Below are 16,803 nucleotides of genomic sequence, written 5' to 3'. Positions count from 1 at the left end.
GGATTTCTTATCAGACACCAATCCATTATTTTCCTTTTTCTTCTTTTCAGTGAATGATGCTGTGAATGTGGCCCTGTAAAGCATGCCCCTCAGTTCTACCAAGTAGGTCTAAAGTATTAAGTCATTATAGAGTAAAACATAGATATCATGGGAATAATCATCGTTTTCCATGTCCTCATTTAAGCTGTCCATGCAATTTTAGGACATGGAATGCACTTTTGATTCATTTGAATAGATTTTATGTGTCTGAAGGCCGTTGTCAATCAGAGGGCTGTATATTTAGTTGCCATTTATGTCCTTGCAAAGATCTTGTCTTTGAAAGGAATTATTGGGCTCATATTTATGCACACATGAAGAAAGATTAGGTGGTAACTTGCCCATTTTTTGATTGCAACTTTCAAATGAAAATCTTTGAAACACTTGAATCCCATAAGAGCAGAACACATAATTTATATTCAATAACAAATTTTAAACCTGAAATCATAACAATAGTTAATGGTGTTCTACTGGAATCTGTGGAAACCCCTATTGATGACAGCGTTTTAAATTTTTTTTTTCCAATTTTTATCTTTGTTTTGACAACTTGTTAAAATGTCATGTGTTGTAATAACCTTTCAGGATGACATTGATACTGCCAGGGAGAGTCACATAAGAGGACTCTGCATTTTCCTCACCGAGGACCCTGATGACCTTGTGCAGGAGTATATGGTAAGTTTGTGTAAACATAGGCAATATGCTAAGCATAATATTTTTATGATGTTACTTGGACTCAAGTTTAAGTTATTTACCATTTTAAAGGTTCAATATCACTGGGGTGTAAAGCAGTATTTTCCAGTTACTTAGATGGAATTTCCTGAAAATTGGGCAAAAACATCCAGTTGGACTTTAGAATAAACTGAATAGGTTTTTGTGATATATATATGGTGTGTGTGTGTGTGTGTGGGTACCATTATAAAATTTTACTTTGAGGCATTCATGCAATTATTTTATAGTTGCTTTTCTTTAGTGTGCCACTGCGTTCTTCCATTAGCCTGTCAATTTGTTGAAGATACAAATTTCACTACTTAAGAACAAAGAACAAGATCCCGGATACAAGGGTCTGAAAAGAGCTTCCTCCGCAGGTCACTCCCCTAGAGATAGGGTGAGTAGCTCGCACATCCGGGAGGGGCTCGGAATAGAGCCACTGCTCCTCCACATTGAGAGGAGCCAGTTGAGGTGGCTTGGGCATCTATAACCGGATGCCTCCTGAACGCCTTGGGAGGTGTTCCAGGCACGTCCCACCGGAAGGAGGCCCAGGGGACGCCCCAGGACACGCTGGAGGGACTGTGTCTCTCGGCTGACCTGCGAATGCTTTTGGCTCCCTCCGGAGGAGCTGGAGGAGGTGTCTGGGGAGAGGGACGTCTGGGCGTCTCTGCTGAGTCTGGTGCCCCCGCGACCCAGTCCTGGATGAAGTGGAAGACGACAAGTACGAGGAACAAAGAAACATTTTTAACTAGAATAAATTATTTTTCTTGAACAAGATGTTTAATTTTTTTATACAATTTTGCCTCAATTACTGCTCTGGGTGTGTTCATCTTTTAGGAAATGGCATGTTTTATTTGATTATTAAATTAGTTGATTATTTAATTGATTAAATGGGATTAACCTAATCGTTTCAACCCTACTGTAAAGTATAAAAGCAAGATCTAAATGTGTTTTTTTTTAAATCTAAAAAGAAATTCTTGTTTTACCACCAGGACATGACTGAGTCTACTACACCGCAGTGCTATAGAAGCAACAATTGTTGGAATCTACATATCTAGAGGAACTCCCAACAGTGACAATAAGTGCAATGTGTGCATCAAACTCCATTAATGCTGTTCTATAACGGATGTAAAATGTGCCATTTTGACAGTTCGTCCAGGTTATAGATTATATTGTTGTGTGGGTAGGGAGGGGCGGTGGGATCTGATACCAGTTTTGTTGTACGTTTTGGAGCAATGTGTGCATCAATACACCATTTATAATGTAATGCTGTGCCATTTTGACTGTTCTTCCAGGTTGTGAAATAAAATGACTGCACCAACGAGCCAATGCAATAATTGTTGATGGGCGTTTGCATTTAAAAACAAACTGACATTTCATGTGTGTGGGGGTCCAAATACCAGTTTTGTTGTACATTTTGGTGCAAATTTTGTTTTATCAATACACCATTTATAATGGCTGTAAAATGTGCCATTTTAACTTTTTGCAACTTTTTGAATAAAAGCTTTTATTGTGTCAAATGTTTTCTAAATGTCAAGTTATTTGGTGGAGGGGGAAAGTGGGTAACAAGATGTTAAAAATAGATTGTAGAATAGAACTTAATTTACATTTCAAATTTGGTTTTAATTTAGAATAATGTATATTTTTTGAGTAACATTTATTTTGAATTTTTTAATGATATTAAAGTATTAACATTATCAAGGTGTCATTAGCATATAAAATTGATGTTGAATTTTAGGAATCAAATTGTGTTGGAATAAAATGATTGAGTGGTGCTGAAGTCAAATGACAATAGTGAAATGATTGCAGAACTTAATTTATTCAAACACATTTTAATCATTTTGTAGCAACAGAAAATACTTGTGTTCACTGAATATAACAACTTTGTGTTAAATGAACACAACAGTGTAGATTGCTGCCAAAGTAAAAACTTTGTGTGCAACCAATGTCCACTATTGAAATGAGTAAATCCAATGCATTATTTTTTTTTCAGTGATTAGCTAATAATAACTGCCTACACATTTGCAAGAGAGTCGCTGTTTCCTCAACTAAACAACATACGTGTTACTACACTAGATTAATCCAACTCATCAGCGGTACTTTATCAGTGCACTCTAAGTTCGCCAAGAGAGGAGTAAACGTCTGGGTTTTGTTGCAGGGTTTTATTTGTCCAACAGCATTAAAGATGGTTTTCCAACTACAGATATTGTCAAGGCATTAAAATTCACCCAATTCTTTAGCCTAAAAATCTACCTATCTTTATTCCCCGCGTCTTATAATGCTCTTCAAAGGATGGAGCTGAGCGATTGAGTGACGGAGCACGCTTAGTGCCTCTGCTTGACTCCGTCTGAAACTTCTTGCCTGTAACTGGCTTGTGTGCCAATGCAGAGCTTTGTCCCTCTTCCCCCTCCCTTACCTCATTATCTTTATCTGTACACACACATCTACTCCCCTTCTTCTACTTTTCTGTATGCATGCTGCATCTTTATTCTTTCCCCGCCCTGCTAACGGAGGTGGGCACTCTTCCCAGAGCTGGTGCATCTAGCAGGTGCAGCCTCTTTCTCTCCTCCTCCCTCCCTCTCTCCTCTCCTCTCGCTTGCTCTACCAGTGTGCACTCCGCTCTGTTGGATTTTCTTCCTCCCCCCCTTCTCATTCTTTCCCTGTCTCTCAGTGGCAGCAGCTTAGGGAGGCAGCTGTATGTGTGTCTAGATCACTATTGCTACAGGTAAAGACAGCTGCATTGTTGGATGCTGCGAACTCCAAAGAGGGGAGGGTTGGTTGGGAAGTGCTCGCTGCTGTGTTTGCAAGTCCTCGTTCCGGAGTGGAGTGCACAATTTTAATTATCTCCAAAAAAACATCCAGGACTGAAGGACGGGCAGAGGATCTCAGCTACAAGACCAACAAATCACAGGCTGACTGAAAAGAGCGCAGGCTTTCAACAACTAAAGGGAAAAAAACACCACTCTCTTTGGAATATATGTTTTTCAACACTGTGCTCTCCTAGTTATGGTTTTACTTGTATCTTGTGCTTTCTGATCTTATTTTTTTTTTTTTTTTATCAACTCCCTGCTTCTCATTACCCTCCTTTCACATTTTATCACTCTGTGGCGGAATGTTCCGTGCACATACATGAGGGGAGGCTTTTTGAGAGCTTGCTGCAGTATTAACGAACAGTACACTGAGGCAGCAAGACAGCTGAGCGGGCAGCTTGGGGAAATCTGATCCACAGCCGGCTGGAGAACGAGCAGGATCACTCTTTGCAGTTGCAGATTTATCCGCCCTCTGATACTGCACGACAACACCCCTTGTCTTGTTTTTTTACCCCACCTCACCCTCGCTCTTGTCCTTCCTTGAAGTCTTTCCTTTTGAGCACTTCTGGGGAAATAACTGGATCTTTCAGCTTTGAATTTTACTGCAAAGTGGCATTTTAGATCACACTAATACACAAAAACACAAAAGGAAGACACTATAAGTCGACCATTGGCAAAGATATTAGATAACCATGGGTGAGTGTTGAACTGACTCCTAACTGGTAGATCTTTCGGATCTCTATTTCAGCAACACCAGAAACAGAATTCAAAAGCAAAGGTTACTTAAGGCATTAAGAAGCATCCTTTTGGACCTTCAAGAGACCAGACCCACCCTTCAACGTCCCTGATTACTGTCCTATTGTGGATTTGTACATGGGTGGTATATGTCGACATCAAGTTAAATCTGTGGATTTCTGCCACTGATGCCACTGATTTCTAACAGATGTGACGACGCTCCATCCCACACATTTCTCTCCTTGTGTCTCCTTCCTTCCTGCTAGAGGCATCACTTTTTTCCACTTCTCCTCTTGCTTACTTTACAGTGAACATTTTTGAAGTTTGCTATTGGAGATCCGGAGCTGGCCAGGACTAAAGATAAACTAATTTTGTGACTTGGCTCTTACACAACCACTCATATATCTAATTGGGTGTTTTGTAGTGTGAGTGTGGGTACTTGTGCTTTTGCGATTGCATGTCTGCATGTATTTTCTTACCCCCGCCCTTCTCTCTATGCTTGGGATACATATTCATTTAGTTGTTACAGAGAGTCTTTAGGAAACTCCTTTCAATTCTACATTCCTTTTGTCTTTTCAAAGTCCAGCATTGTTGAGAACCTTTTTGCGATGTGCTATCAATGTCTACTGTAGGGTTAACCCTCAATGAGCCATAAAGGACGGCAGGACAGGATGAGTGAGGGCTCTGGAGCAGCTGTATCCGGGGCAGTAATCCTGGAGGAACCTGAGGGTTCAGCGGCTACTGAGGGCCGTGGAGAGGTCCAGGCTCAGAATCAGGGTCCTTTTCGGTGTGCAGTGTGGCCTCGCCAGCAGACATGGCTGTGTGTGGTCCCCTTACTCATTGGTTTCATTGGCCTTGGACTGAGCCTGATGCTCCTGAAATGGATTGTTGTGGGTACAGTGCGGGATTATGTGCCAACTGATCTGGTGGATGCTAATCGAATAGGCCAAGATCCTATCTTTCTCTCTAAGCCAAGTGGGCTTCCCAAAGGTCCTGATACTACCACTACTACAACTACTCCTACAGATGGTGGAACCCCCATACCTAGAACTGTAACTGTGGCAAAAGGTAGAACTCGCACTATTGCTACAACCACAACTACAAACCCCAGAGGGGGCGGGGCCTCTGGAAGTCAGGTGACACCTCGAAACCCAGGAAATCGTAACGGACGTATACCTTCAAGCTTTACTACGATCACTGCTGCACCACAGACAACCTTTGTAATTGGAGCAGCGACCACGAGCTCGTCTCCAGCAAATCCAACAGTTCTTCATGACTCTACGCAAATGTGGACAACGGAACATACTACTACTGCGGAGGCCTCTACCACACTGACCACACGTATGCATAGCCATCGCAAAACACGTGAGTATTGGTTGAAGATCTTAGTCTTTGGATTTCTCTTATGAAGAAGTCTTTTGGTTAGGTTTTGGTTAGGTTTGTAGAATCAAGCATTGTTGCTGATTATTTTTTTCAATATGGTTTATAATTTTGGTGGTTCACTCAAACTATTTTACTATCTAAATTATGTGAAGGTTCCTACATATCCATAATGTTTGCAGCAGGTTAAGTGAATAAAAAAATAAATAAATTGCTTTTTGGGTTCACAAGGAGGAGGTTGCATTGATACTGTCTGTACACTGAGTGGTGGTGTTTACCTGCAACTTCAAACTTACATAGTTGCGGTACTTAAATGTTGCAATTTTTCAAAGTCCTTCTAAATTGAAGTAGCCATTATTCATATCTGGGTTACTTGAGGAGGACAGCAGGAAGATCAATTTGTTGATTGATTTTGATTCTTCACTTTTTGTTTTCACCACCTCTGTCCTGGACTAAAGCTAAGTGAGCACCCAGGCTATTGATTAGTGCTACGATTGGATTTTCTTGCTGCAATCAATGCCTCTCACAGACATACATGTACACACGCAGCTTTTTCTATGATGGATGTTTCTGCTCTCAAAATGGTGTCACATTAGGCTCTCGTGTGGTTTGTTTTTGCTATTGTGGCTTGGACCACTGAGCAACTATGTTTTAAAATCACGGGGGTGAATGGGGGCCTGGGATCATATCTTCAAGCTGTCTCCAGGGAAAAGAATTGGGTGAAGCAGATGAATCACCATGCATTTGATAGACATATTTTCTTGCAGTTTGGGATTACATTTAAAGTTACACTCGCTGTTTTTTCTTGCTTGATATTGAAATTGAGAACATGCTTTTTATTCTTTCTTTTTGACCCTTGTCTTAGGTATTTTGAACAAATCTACTTTGCAATTGTTTATTGCCATGAAGTGTTTGTGAAAACTGGCAGTCTTTCCCAACACTGTGGAAGAATTTTGGTCAAATCATCTTTCTAGAATTGCTTGCCAAAACTTAAAAGCAATAAATTCATACCTAAATTCGATTGAGATGCTTTGGCATCTCAACTGGGTTTAGGTCTGGACTTTGACTAGGCCACCACATAGCCCTTTTTTTCTTGATCCATTGGAAGGTGGATTTGCTAATGTGCTTCAAAGTGCATTTGAGCTTAAGGTCAGAAACTGGTGGCTAGATATTCCAATTCAGACGTTTCTGCTAGAGAACAAAATGTTCTATCATCAGTCCTAAGGTTTTGGGTATTATTGTGTTTTTTGAGAAATGTGAGATGGGCCCTAATGATCATTTTGGTCCACAGTTGATATGGCATTGGAACTCTCCAATGAGTAGAATTTTTGACCAGTTTCTTTCTCACTGTTGAATCATGAACACTGACCTTAACTGAGGCAAGTGAGCCAGTGCTTTAGCTTTTGTTCTGGGTTCTTTTGTAACCTCCTGGAGGAGTTGTTGATACACTCTTGGAGTAATTCGGAGGAGATTGTGGTTGAGCGGCCACTCCTGGAATGTTTGACTACTTTCCCATGCTGTTTCCTTGTTTTCACTGTGGTTTGTTGGAGTCCCAAAATCTTAGAAATGGCTTTGTAACCCATCCAGACTGATTGGTGTTATTGACTCTGTTTCTCATCTGTTCTTTTTTGTCTTTACATTGGAGCGTGATGTGTTGCTTTTAGAGATTTTTTGGCCTACTTCCTGTTCTCAGGTTCTGTTTAAGGGAATGTTTGATTCTGCCGGTCTGTTATGAATTAGGCCATTTGTGGCTAGTGAAATCAAATCAAACAAATGTCATTACTTACAACAAAGCAGAAGGCAATTCTCACACATAGCATTGTGTGAGAATTACTTTACAGAATTTATGAAATTGTTAAATGCAATATTATGAGACTGCCAAAATTGATATGATAACATATTAACTGATACAACCACTAGTTCACTTTCTTTGACTTTGGTCTGTGATGCAGCTACTTCTTAGGGGTCTGTGATTGTGAAATAAAGCCTATGTAACAAAAGAGACGAGGGAATTTCCCCTCTGACAATACAAACACCAAAAATTTCATTATTGAGGAAAAATGGAGGCCATTCATCATCATCTATTCATTTATTAATTAACCATTAAAAAGAATGCCATTTCACCAGCGAGTGCTCAGAAAGCCATTAAACCTTGTTGATAGATATCTTACAGAAAATGTCACTCCCTCTCTAAACCTCCTAGAAAGTTCCACGGCTACAGTTTCCCTAGCTCATTCAATAAGCCTAAACACCCCTCACCCTCCCACCCCTACGATTCCACCACCTACATGCAGCTTTTATTTGAAAAGGCCATCATTTTCACATTAACTCTCCATTACGTGCAAATGTCTTATGATATTACAGAGTTGGTCTACTTTCAGAAACTGTGGGGAAATTTGTCTTCCATCTGTGTGCTCTTATCGGTACTGTCCTGCTCATTTTAGATCACAGAGTTAACAGTGACATTGTTATTTTTCCCTCACTGTGCTATGGGGACTCTCGCTAGTCTAAGAGCAAAGTCTAAACGTCTTTACACAAAACACATGTAGACAAAACTCACCATAACTCTGTATTTACTCTAACATTCTACATTACACTGCATTCGCTTGTTTACCTGGAAACTCTTTTGCATATCGTTGGGTCAATATTCTGAGTTTTAAGCCTGGTGATACCAACCGTCTTAACAAAGTGCACTTCAGCTAATCCCGACTGTTTGCTTGTATGTCTACAGAGCTTAATATAGAGGCAAAAAAGGCTACCATCTATGGACTATAATTATTCACTGCCACTCAGATATCAGACAGTCAACTCCTATTCACATTTTCAGAAGCATTGAACATGAATAGTATGCGGGTGCGTTGCTGCTTTGGTGGTATTTGGTGACATTCTAGCTTGTCTAACTGTCAATAAGTCAAGATCTGAAAAGTACAATATTGAAAGATATGATAGTTAAGTTGTCAGACATCATGCAAATGTCACTTTGCAAGAATAAGTGACATAAAAGAAAATCTTTTGGCCCTTTCAACATCTGAAGTGTCCCCTGAGTGATAAGATACACAATAAAGCTGAAGAAATCTGAAGGAGATGATATTACTATCAGAATACAGGACAAAATGTCAGATGAGGTCACAGTGATAATACCACCAGATCAGCCCTCAAGGGTATGAGCTGAAAAAAGATTCCCCTCCAAAAAACTTAAATATTAGTTGAATCCATTATCAGAATCTGTTTGTGTGTATTTTCAGTCCTCCAGTATTTGACAGTTAGAAGTGCTTTAATAGAACGCAGGTTGTCTCAACCAAAAGTTTTCTTCAAGTGTGTGTGTGTGTATATATATATATATTTATATATGTATATATATATATATATATATATATATATTAGTTTTTTTTTTTTTATATAATGACAAAATGTATAGCAAGACAAAATTTAGAATGTGTAAGAAAAAAACATAAGTTGCTGTGTTTCAGTGTGAGGCCTTCAGCCACCCTATGGGAAGATTGTCCAGAGACTTATATCCAGATTAATAACATCCCTGTCTCTAAAGAGTAGAGCAGAATGAGAATTAGGAAGACAATAGCATCAGATCACCTATCAGTCACACTCTACATGGGTTTACAAGCAGCAGCCTGACTCCTGGAGGATCTTTTTGATATATAGTCTGAAGCGCGATGTTTTTCATTAAATGATGCCAGGGTGACAAGTTTAAGGCAGCGCTTTCTCTTTGCTGTGTTTCGGGATCTCTCAAGGGTACTGTGAAAGAGGGCTGGGAAAATAGTTTATGCGTATAGTATCAACATAGACTTGAAAACTTCACAGAGTGAAATAATGTTTGACAATTTCTATGAAGTTATCTTGGGCAAACCAGTACCAAGACTGTAACAGTCTGCTTCAAAGAGGTCGTAGTAGGAAGAGGTTTTGACTATGTAGCATTATATATATATATATATATATATATATATATATATATATATATATAGGTCCTTCTCAAAATATTAGCATATTGTGATAAAGTTCATTATTTTCCATAATGTCATGATGAAAATTTAACATTCATATATTTTAGATTCATTGCACACTAAATGAAATATTTCAGGTCTTTTATTGTCTTAATACGGATGATTGTGGCATACAGCTCATGAAAACCCAAAATTCCTATCTCACAACATTAGCATATTTCATCCGACCAATAAAAGAAAAGTGTTTTTAATACAAAAAACGTCAACCTTCAAATAATCATGTACAGTTATGCACTCAATACTTGGTCGGGAATCCTTTGGCAGAAATGACTGCTTCAATGCGGCGTGGCATGGAGGCAATCAGCCTGTGGCACTGCTGAGGTCTTATGGAGGCCCAGGATGCTTCGATAGCGGCCTTTAGCTCATCCAGAGTGTTGGATCTTGAGTCTCTCAACGTTCTCTTCACAATATCCCACAGATTCTCTATGGGGTTCAGGTCAGGAGAGTTGGCAGGCCAATTGAGCACAGTGATACCGTGGTCAGTAAACCATTTACCAGTAGTTTTGGCACTGTGAGCAGGTGCCAGGTCGTGCTGAAAAATGAAATCTTCATTTCCATAAAGCTTTTCAGCAGATGGAAGCATGAAGTGCTCCAAAATCTCCCGATAGCTAGCTGCATTGACCCTGCCTTGATAAAACACAGTGGACCAACACCAGCAGCTGACACGGCACCCCAGACCATCACTGACTGTGGGTACCTGACACTGGACTTCTGGCATTTTGGCATTTAATTCTCCCCAGTCTTCCTCCAGACTCTGGCACCTTGATTTCCGAATGACATGCAGAATTTGCTTTCATCCGAAAAAAGTACTTTGGACCACTGAGCAACAGTCCAGTGCTGCTTCTCTGTACCCCAGGTCAGGCGCTTCTGCCGCTGTTTCTGGTTCAAAAGTGGCTTGACCTGGGGAATGCGGCACCTGTAGCCCATTTCCTGCACACGCCTGTGCACGGTGGCTCTGGATGTTTCTACTCCAGATTCAGTCCACTGCTTCTGCAAGTCCCCCAAGGTCTGGAATCGGCCCTTCTCCACAATCTTCCTCAGGGTCCGGTCACCTCTTCTCGTTGTGCAGCGTTTTCTGCCACATTTTTTCCTTCCCACAGACTTCCCACTGAGGTGCCTTGATACAGCACTCTGGGAACAGCCTATTCGTTCAGAAATGTCTTTCTGTGTCTTACCCTCTTGCTTGAGGGTGTCAATAGTGGCCTTCTGAACAGCAGCCAGGTCGGCAGTCTTACCCATGATTGGGGTTTTGAGTGATGAACCAGGCTGGGAGTTTTAAAGGCCTCAGGAATCTTTTGCAGGTGTTTAGAATTAACTCGTTGATTCAGATGATTAGGTTCATAGCTCGTTTAGAGACCCTTTCAATGATATGCTAATTATGTGAGATAGGAATTTTGGGTTTTCATGAGCTGTATACCAAAATCATCCGTATTAAGACAATAAAAGACCTGAAATATTTCAGTTAGTGTGCAATGAATCTAAAATATATGAATGTTAAATTTTCATCATGACATTATGGAAAATAATGAACTTTATCACAATATGCTAATATTTTGAGAAGGACCAGTATATATATATATTATATATATATATATTATTTGAAGAACCTTTCATTAAACCAGTGAGGACCTGCTTTTATAGGATGGGTCAAAGTAACAAAATTAACTTGAAATGAATTAAAGGTGTGAAACACTGAACATGGCAAAACTGAGTGTTGTAAAATCCAACATGTGATTAATATTGCCTCTGAAAATTTGAATCCATGAACTTGGAGGTCATGAAAATGATAACATGGTAAATATTAATGTTATAAATTTTAGGGTTATCAAATTTAACATTGCCTGTTTTCATTCACTGCCTTGATTTTAGCACCCCCGTTTTTACCATTTCAATTTTATCATTCATCTTGTTTACAGTGTAATTTTTGTTAATTCCGGTAGCTTAGAGTATGGCAGCAGCCCTGGCGCGACAGCAAAGAACTTGTAGTCCATAGCCATTTGCATGCATTTTCAATAATGCGGCAGGGATTTGCTGGAAGTTCTTTAGGGTCCAGAACTTGGCACACAGCGCTCTCAGAAATTACCAACACAAGTGAGATGCTGTAGGATTATTTTCAAGCTATGTGTGGTGACTATATGTCAAAGGAAACAAATCAACCAAACTAAGTTTCATTATGTTCGAAATAGCTCTGACACATACAGAGAACACTCAGGAGGAAGTAAAATAAAGATTGTTTACTTAAGATATAGTCAGGAACGGAACGGACAAAATATCTCACTGTAAGGAGAGAAGTGAAGAGAATGGATGAGTATGGGTAACGGATGGAAAAACGGAACTAAGAGCAAATAGTTATTTTGATACGAGATCGGCTTACTGAGTTATGATGGTCAGGTCGCCAGGGGGAATGAGATTCAGGATCCAGGTCTTAAGCAGGTATATCCGTAGAGAGTTCACATGGTGCTGTTCTGTGGAGCTTAGGTTACAGTAAACAAGTTCGATGTGCGGTGGCTGACGTTGGAGGGTGGACAGGGTACGCTTGTGGCTTGGCTCAGGAGACGAAGAGGACAGGAAGCTGCCAGCTTGATGCGAATACAAACAAAGGTAGATAACAGGAAAGGAATCCTCAGAACGAAGACAGGCTTGATCATCCGGAGTAACTTTCAGAAACATAGTCCAGAAACCTCAGTGACATAGATCCAAAGCTTAGGCTTTCAAAATCTGCAGAGGAGCAAAAAACAAAGTTAAACAAGGTCGAAGTACAAAGCATAACTTGGAGTGTGGCTAGAGTTTGTACCACTGTGGCAAATCACTCTCGCATTGAAGTGCTGGCAGCCTCCTGCTTAAGTACTCCTGGCAATCAGTGGAATAAGTCGCACTTGTCACCCAGCACACCTGAGAGCTCCAGCACTACCTGAGAATGAGCACATGTAGCAAGCACAAAACACAAACACAAACCCAGATCCTGACACTAAAGACTTAACTCAAATAATCACTGATGCATCATGGATTTGTGGCTTAGGCATGAGCCTGTTATTCAAAAGAGTCCAAAATACAAACAAATGTATATCTTTTCAAAGGTTTATTTCAAGGACAAAGATAATGACAAATGTGGGTTCCACCGTTCCACCTAGTAGTTAAACCTAGCGGTAGGTTCAACACAGGAATTGGGCACCTTCTCAGGAAGAGGGAGGGAAGGGAACACTGCTCGGTCGGCTTACAACTGCCAAAGCGAGCTAGTGCAGAGATATGCCGAACCTCTTTTTTTTTTATTAAGTGGAATCTTAATAAACCAAGTAGATATTGGAGTTCAACAAACCTACCTTCTCGCCTAAAAACATCTTTAAAATGTATTTGGGGTCACAGAAAGCATATTATTTACATTTGTATTCACAATTTTTGCCACCATCGTCCACCATTGCTGCCTGAGCTCGACCAATCCACTTCGGCCCGCAATGAATCATGGGAAATTGTGGGTCACACACTACAAAACTCCGCTGTGACGCCGGGGCACAATCTCAAAAACTAAATCTTATCATACAAATATTTTTCCACCCAGTAAACTTCAGCTTGGCAGAAAACAACTGACTGGCCCATCGGCAGGCTGACCTTTCTGGACAACATCTGGTGGGTCCAGCTACTACTGTGTTTATATAAGCTCTTGCATGCTGGTTATGTAAACATCTCATTTCATATTGGAAAACAGGATACAGTCTCTATGGAATCTAGACCTATCAAAATAAGGATATTTTGGCATGTCAACCAGTTGTCTAGGTTGTTGAACATTTTTGAGCCAATTAAGGTCACAGTGGCTAAAGGACTAAAGCCAAAAAAACTGGAGCTTCCATCACTGATCACTCTAATGTATAACTTCTATTTTTATCCACCGATAACTGTCTCTTGCTTGGTTTTAACACCAACTGTAGGTTTCCAAACTGATTTTAGAGTTCACAATTTTTATTACACTATTATTTCTGCTCTGAAAAGCTGCATTGTTGCAAGTTCCCCTTGCGTCTTTCCATTGTATTCATGTGTGCCCCTATATGGTGACCAATGACTATGCACTCACCTACCCACTCCTGGTCATTTGTGTGTCTATACTGTTTGTATTTATTGATTGTGACTCAGCTCTGCAGTCTTGTATAAATGCGAAGTGAAATCAGCTCCATTCTTGAGGCTTGATTGCTTCCTTGCAACAGGGCAAAACCTTTCAGTCCAAATGACAGCTTCCAAGGGGTAAATGCAAAAGAAATCATTCTAAATATGGAATTTGAACGTTGTTGCTCTTCATACTTGTGTGACTATTCTGTTGTGCTGTATTGAAAATACGAAATATAAGAACGCTTTTTTCAGTAATTATTGGTTCTTACAATGCAGTTGTTTCACTGATGTAGCCCAAAAATATGAGTTCCAAACTTTAAAATGGTTCCATGCCAACTCTATGCAGATTTTGAAACCTGTATAAAAACATTATCGAGCAATTTTAAAATTTTCTCAAATGATAAATCTGATTATAGCTGGATGCATGGATCTGGCATCACTTTGTGTGTGAGTTTTTATGTTCTTCTCTTGCATGCATAAGTTGTGTGCTTGTGAACTCCAGATTCTGCTACACAAAGGATTTATACAAATTAAACTGTGCTAGCTCAATTTAGTGAATTTGTGATGGTAACCTGTGTCATACTGCATGGAGGCAAGATTTAATTGGTGCTGGAGTGCACAATTTCCTTCTTCAGAAGATTCCCATCACAAAAAATGGTTAACAAGGAAAGCGAGGGCTGGTGTTAAAATTGTTACATTAAGAGAAAGATGAAGAAATGATAGAATTGGATTTACTTGTTGCAGCATCACTCACACTGTAGATCTTGTTTCTAAACATTCTGTTAACCTTTTAAGGTCCTCCGGAGAATCAGTATATTTGCTTTTGGCTAGAATACCTAACTTGTAAGCACAGTTCATACATTTCAAATAGCGTTTCATTCAAGTGATTTGCTGAAGCTTCATATTTGCCTGCTTTATCTATTCCAAACCAGTTTTTACGCATGTCCAAATTTAAAATGTTTAGTTGTTATTTTGAGGGGAACATTAGGGAATTAAAACAAAAATCTTGATTTAAAGCAAGATCATCACATAGTTTTATGTTGTGGTGAGCCAGCTATCACAAAAACACCACATTTCATACACACATACTGTTAGGTATATTACCTGTGTGCATGGTTGTTTGTTTCTTTCTCCATGTTGGCCCGTTGTTGACCTGTCCAGGGTTGCTTATTCTGGATTTCTTCTTCTTCCTTTTCAAATTTATTCTGCACATCCATGTAAAGTATATAAACCCATGTTTGCTCTGTTTTAGCCTCAAACTAGCATGCAGTATGTTTGATTCTAAAAGCATTTTTGAAATGTACAGTTGACTTCAGTTCATTCCACGCTGGTGCATGACTGCAAGCTAAAAGCTTCAAAAACCTGTCATCTGATTCAAGTTGTATTTTTATTCTGTTGTTGAAGCTGTGCAAACAAAGTTTAGTGGCAATTTGATTCATTCTGATGAAATGTCTTCCAGGACGAAGAGTAATGAAATTTTAATCATGCGAAAGAGAAACATGTTCAATATGTAAGGGAAACTTTAAATAATTAAAGATGGCCCTTTAACAAATTATCCAGATCCAAGAAATTCCCTGTACAGTGGACCTCTTAAGAAACTAAAGGTGCTATAAGTTTCTCAATTAAGCTGTTTTTGGTTGTAAAATAATTAAATTCAGTAGAGCATATTTTTCTGAGATTCTATTCAAAATATTAAAACATTCAGGTAGTAGAAATATTTTCCATCTGTCTCTCTTTTAACTTGTTTTCTCCAGCTCTCTCCCTTTCCTCTCCAGCAGACACTACAGCCATGTTCAGATGATGATGAAGTACAAATTATATGCTGCCCCTAACTTCAGAGGAGCACTTGAAAATGTATTTGGGTTAAAGATGCCTTGACGATAAGAAGCCTGCACCGTATTACTGAGAGCTCAGGGATAACAAAGGTAAAACGGAGTGAAGAAAAAGTAACTTCTTTCTGTAGGACTTACCTTACTCGAGTCAGTTCTCCAAAGGAAGCTGTCAGCTAACGGCTGCTGCGTCCCCAGGAGTATTTGGCTTTTATTGCTGATGCAAACATTGACACTGATAAAAATAATTTGCATGCCTTTATCTTGATTTATTTCATAGACTGTGATCTAAATGTAGAAATATTCCTTATTTTTTAAAAACATAAACAAGGCAAAGATCGATTTTTTTCAGTGTTGATTATTAAGAGGGTCTGCTAAAGAATCAACAATTTACACCCAATTTTTCTCTTTTATCATAGCCCACTTCACCCCCTTATTAAATTTGTCAACTGGCTTGGAGCAACAATCCATTTAACACAAGTAAGCAAACAGATATTAGAATGTTTTGAGTTCCACCACAGCCAGCAGCTCTTATTGCTGCTTGTTTCTCTTTAGTTACATCAGAGGGGACTGTATAGACACAAAAAAGGAGGTTTTAACAAAGTTGACCTGCATATGCACTAAAGAAGATTGTACGTATCATGGCACATGCGTGTATTTTTCCTACAAGCAAAATACTTTATTAAATCAACCAACACAGTCTCAAAAATATGTAAGGGATACAATTTCTGCATTTTTAAAACATGGCAGTTACATAATACGGTATGGCAATGCACTTGTAAACTATAGACTATTGACTTTTTATTCTTGTTGTACAACGAATAAGAAATGATTTCATGACACATAACTTTGCCTCCCAGAGTACACAAAAGGACATATTGTGCTGAATAATTAATTTTAAAAAAGCCTTTCCACGGTGGTGCAGTTGGTAGCACTGTTGCCTTGCAGCAAGAAGGTCCTGGGTTCAATTCCTGGCTTGGGGTCTTTCTGCATGGAGTTTGCATGTTCTCCCCGTGCATGTGTGGGTTCTCACCGGGTACTCTGGCTTCCTCCCACAGTCCAAAGACATGTCTGTTAGGTTAATTGGTCACTCTAAATTGCCCTGAAGTGTGTGTGCATGGTTGTTTGAGTGTTGCCCTGCGATGGACTGGCGACCTGTCCAGGGTGAACCCTGCCTCTCGCCCATAG

The 16,803-nt window shown here is 39.6% G+C and overlaps 1 protein-coding gene across 1 annotated transcript in view; it reads left to right on the top strand.

Annotated features, from left to right (window-relative positions):
• Window positions 1-3,416: 3,416 nt before the first annotated feature.
• LOC124859629 (pro-neuregulin-3, membrane-bound isoform-like) overlaps window positions 3,417-16,803 on the top strand; it is a 361,502-nt gene continuing 348,115 nt past the window's right edge. The window contains exon 1 of the mRNA XM_047352520.1: window positions 3,417-5,654. Within this exon, the coding sequence (XP_047208476.1) occupies window positions 4,934-5,654 (721 nt within the window). The 5' untranslated portion in view covers window positions 3,417-4,933. The remainder of the gene's footprint in view (window positions 5,655-16,803) is intronic.

Source organism: Girardinichthys multiradiatus, chromosome 22 (assembly GCF_021462225.1).
Source record: "Girardinichthys multiradiatus isolate DD_20200921_A chromosome 22, DD_fGirMul_XY1, whole genome shotgun sequence".
NCBI classification, from domain to species: Eukaryota; Metazoa; Chordata; class Actinopteri; order Cyprinodontiformes; family Goodeidae; genus Girardinichthys; species Girardinichthys multiradiatus.
Note: the sequence above shows the minus strand (reverse complement) of the source record. Positions and strands in the feature narration are given on the sequence as shown.